The sequence below is a fragment of the Carassius auratus genome, chromosome 43 (genome assembly GCF_003368295.1).
Source record: "Carassius auratus strain Wakin chromosome 43, ASM336829v1, whole genome shotgun sequence".
NCBI lineage: Eukaryota > Metazoa > Chordata > Actinopteri > Cypriniformes > Cyprinidae > Carassius > Carassius auratus.
This window is the reverse complement of record NC_039285.1, coordinates 508776-510419: the sequence shown is the minus strand read 5'-3', so window position 1 is coordinate 510419 and position 1644 is coordinate 508776. Positions and strand designations below refer to the sequence as shown.

Below are 1644 nucleotides of genomic sequence, written 5' to 3'. Positions count from 1 at the left end.
GATAACTATAGCGATAACTGTAACAATAACTGTAATTATAGCGATAACTATTTACCTTCGCAATAACGATAACTATAGCGATAACTGTAACCATAACTGCTAATTATAGCGATAACTATTTACCTTCGCAATAATGATAACTATAGCGATAACTGTAACAAAAAAAACTGCTAATTATAGCGATAACTATTTACCTTCGCAATAACGATAACTATAGCGATAACTGTAACCATAAATGCTAATTATAGCGATAACTATTTACCTTTACGCACTATAACGATAACTATAGCGATAAACTGTAACAATAACCCTGCTAATTATAGCAATAACTATTTACCTACGCAATAACGATAACTATAGCGATAACTGTAACAATAACTGCTAATTATAGCGAAAACTATTTACCTATGCAATAGCGATAACTATAGCGATAACTGTAACCATAACTGCTAATTATAGCGATAACTATTTACCTACGCAATAACGATAACTATAGCGATAACTGTAACAATAACCGCTAATTATAGCAATAACTATTTACCTACGCAATAACGATAACTATAGCGATAACTGTAACAATAACCCGCTAATTATAGCGATAACTATTTACCTACGCAATAACGATAACTATAGGAATAACTATAACGATGATGACTGCAATGATAATTATAGCGATAACTATTTTGATGATAACTATAATGATAACTATAGCGATAACTATAACGATGATGACTGCAATGATAATTATAGCAATAACTATTTTGATGATAAGTATAATGATAACTATAGCGATAACTAGAATTATAGCTAATGATTACTATAGCGATAATTATAACAATGAATATAGCAATAAAACTATCTATATTGATAACAATAACTATACTTATATTTGGAACAATAAAGGAGAACTATATTGGTAACTATAACAATAAAGAGTAAGTGATAACTAGTGATAATTATAACAATAACTATGATAACTATTACCACAACTATAGCAATAATAATAACAAATGTGTTGATAATGATAGCTATATTAACATCCACACAAATGGACGATATTGTTCTGTTCATATTAGGTGTTTGTGTGTGTGTCTCTGTGTGTGTGTGTGTGTGTGCGTGTGTCTACGTGTGTGTGTGTGCGTGTGTTTCTATTTGTGTGTGTGTGTGTGTCAGATAACCGTCAGGGCTTCTGCTTCCTGGAGTTCTGCAGACCATGTGTCAGATGAGTTCCAGCAGTCGAGTCAGTGTCAGGAAGTCTGAGTGTTGTTGTGATGGGGGCCGCGGCTGGGGCCCAACTGTGAGCTCTGCCCGCTGCCCGGGACCACGCAGTACAAGAAGATGTGCCCGCTGGGCCCCGGATACACCACCGATGGAACAGGGTAACACCAGCGGCTCGCGTGTTTGTGCTGCTGAGTGTGTGTGTGTGGATCTGTGCATGATCTGTGTGTGCTCTGCAGATATCGACGAGTGTAAGGTGATGGGGAACCTGTGTAAGAACGGCCAGTGTCTGAACACGCTGGGCTCCTTCAGCTGCATCTGTAAACCCGGATACACCACTGACCTCAGCAGCACACAGTGTGTAGGTGAGTCTCACACACAGACGTTTGTTTGACTCTCATGTACTATATTACAGCAATAAGAATA

At 37.0% G+C, this 1644-nt stretch overlaps 1 protein-coding gene across 1 annotated transcript in view; it reads left to right on the top strand.

Moving 5' to 3' along the window:
* The first annotated feature begins 1420 nt into the window (after positions 1-1420).
* LOC113061362 (fibrillin-1-like) overlaps positions 1421-1644 on the top strand; it is a 6176-nt gene continuing 5952 nt past the window's right edge. The window contains exon 1 of the mRNA XM_026230408.1: positions 1421-1583. Coding sequence (XP_026086193.1) covers positions 1436-1583 — 148 coding nt within the window. The 5' untranslated portion in view covers positions 1421-1435. The remainder of the gene's footprint in view (positions 1584-1644) is intronic.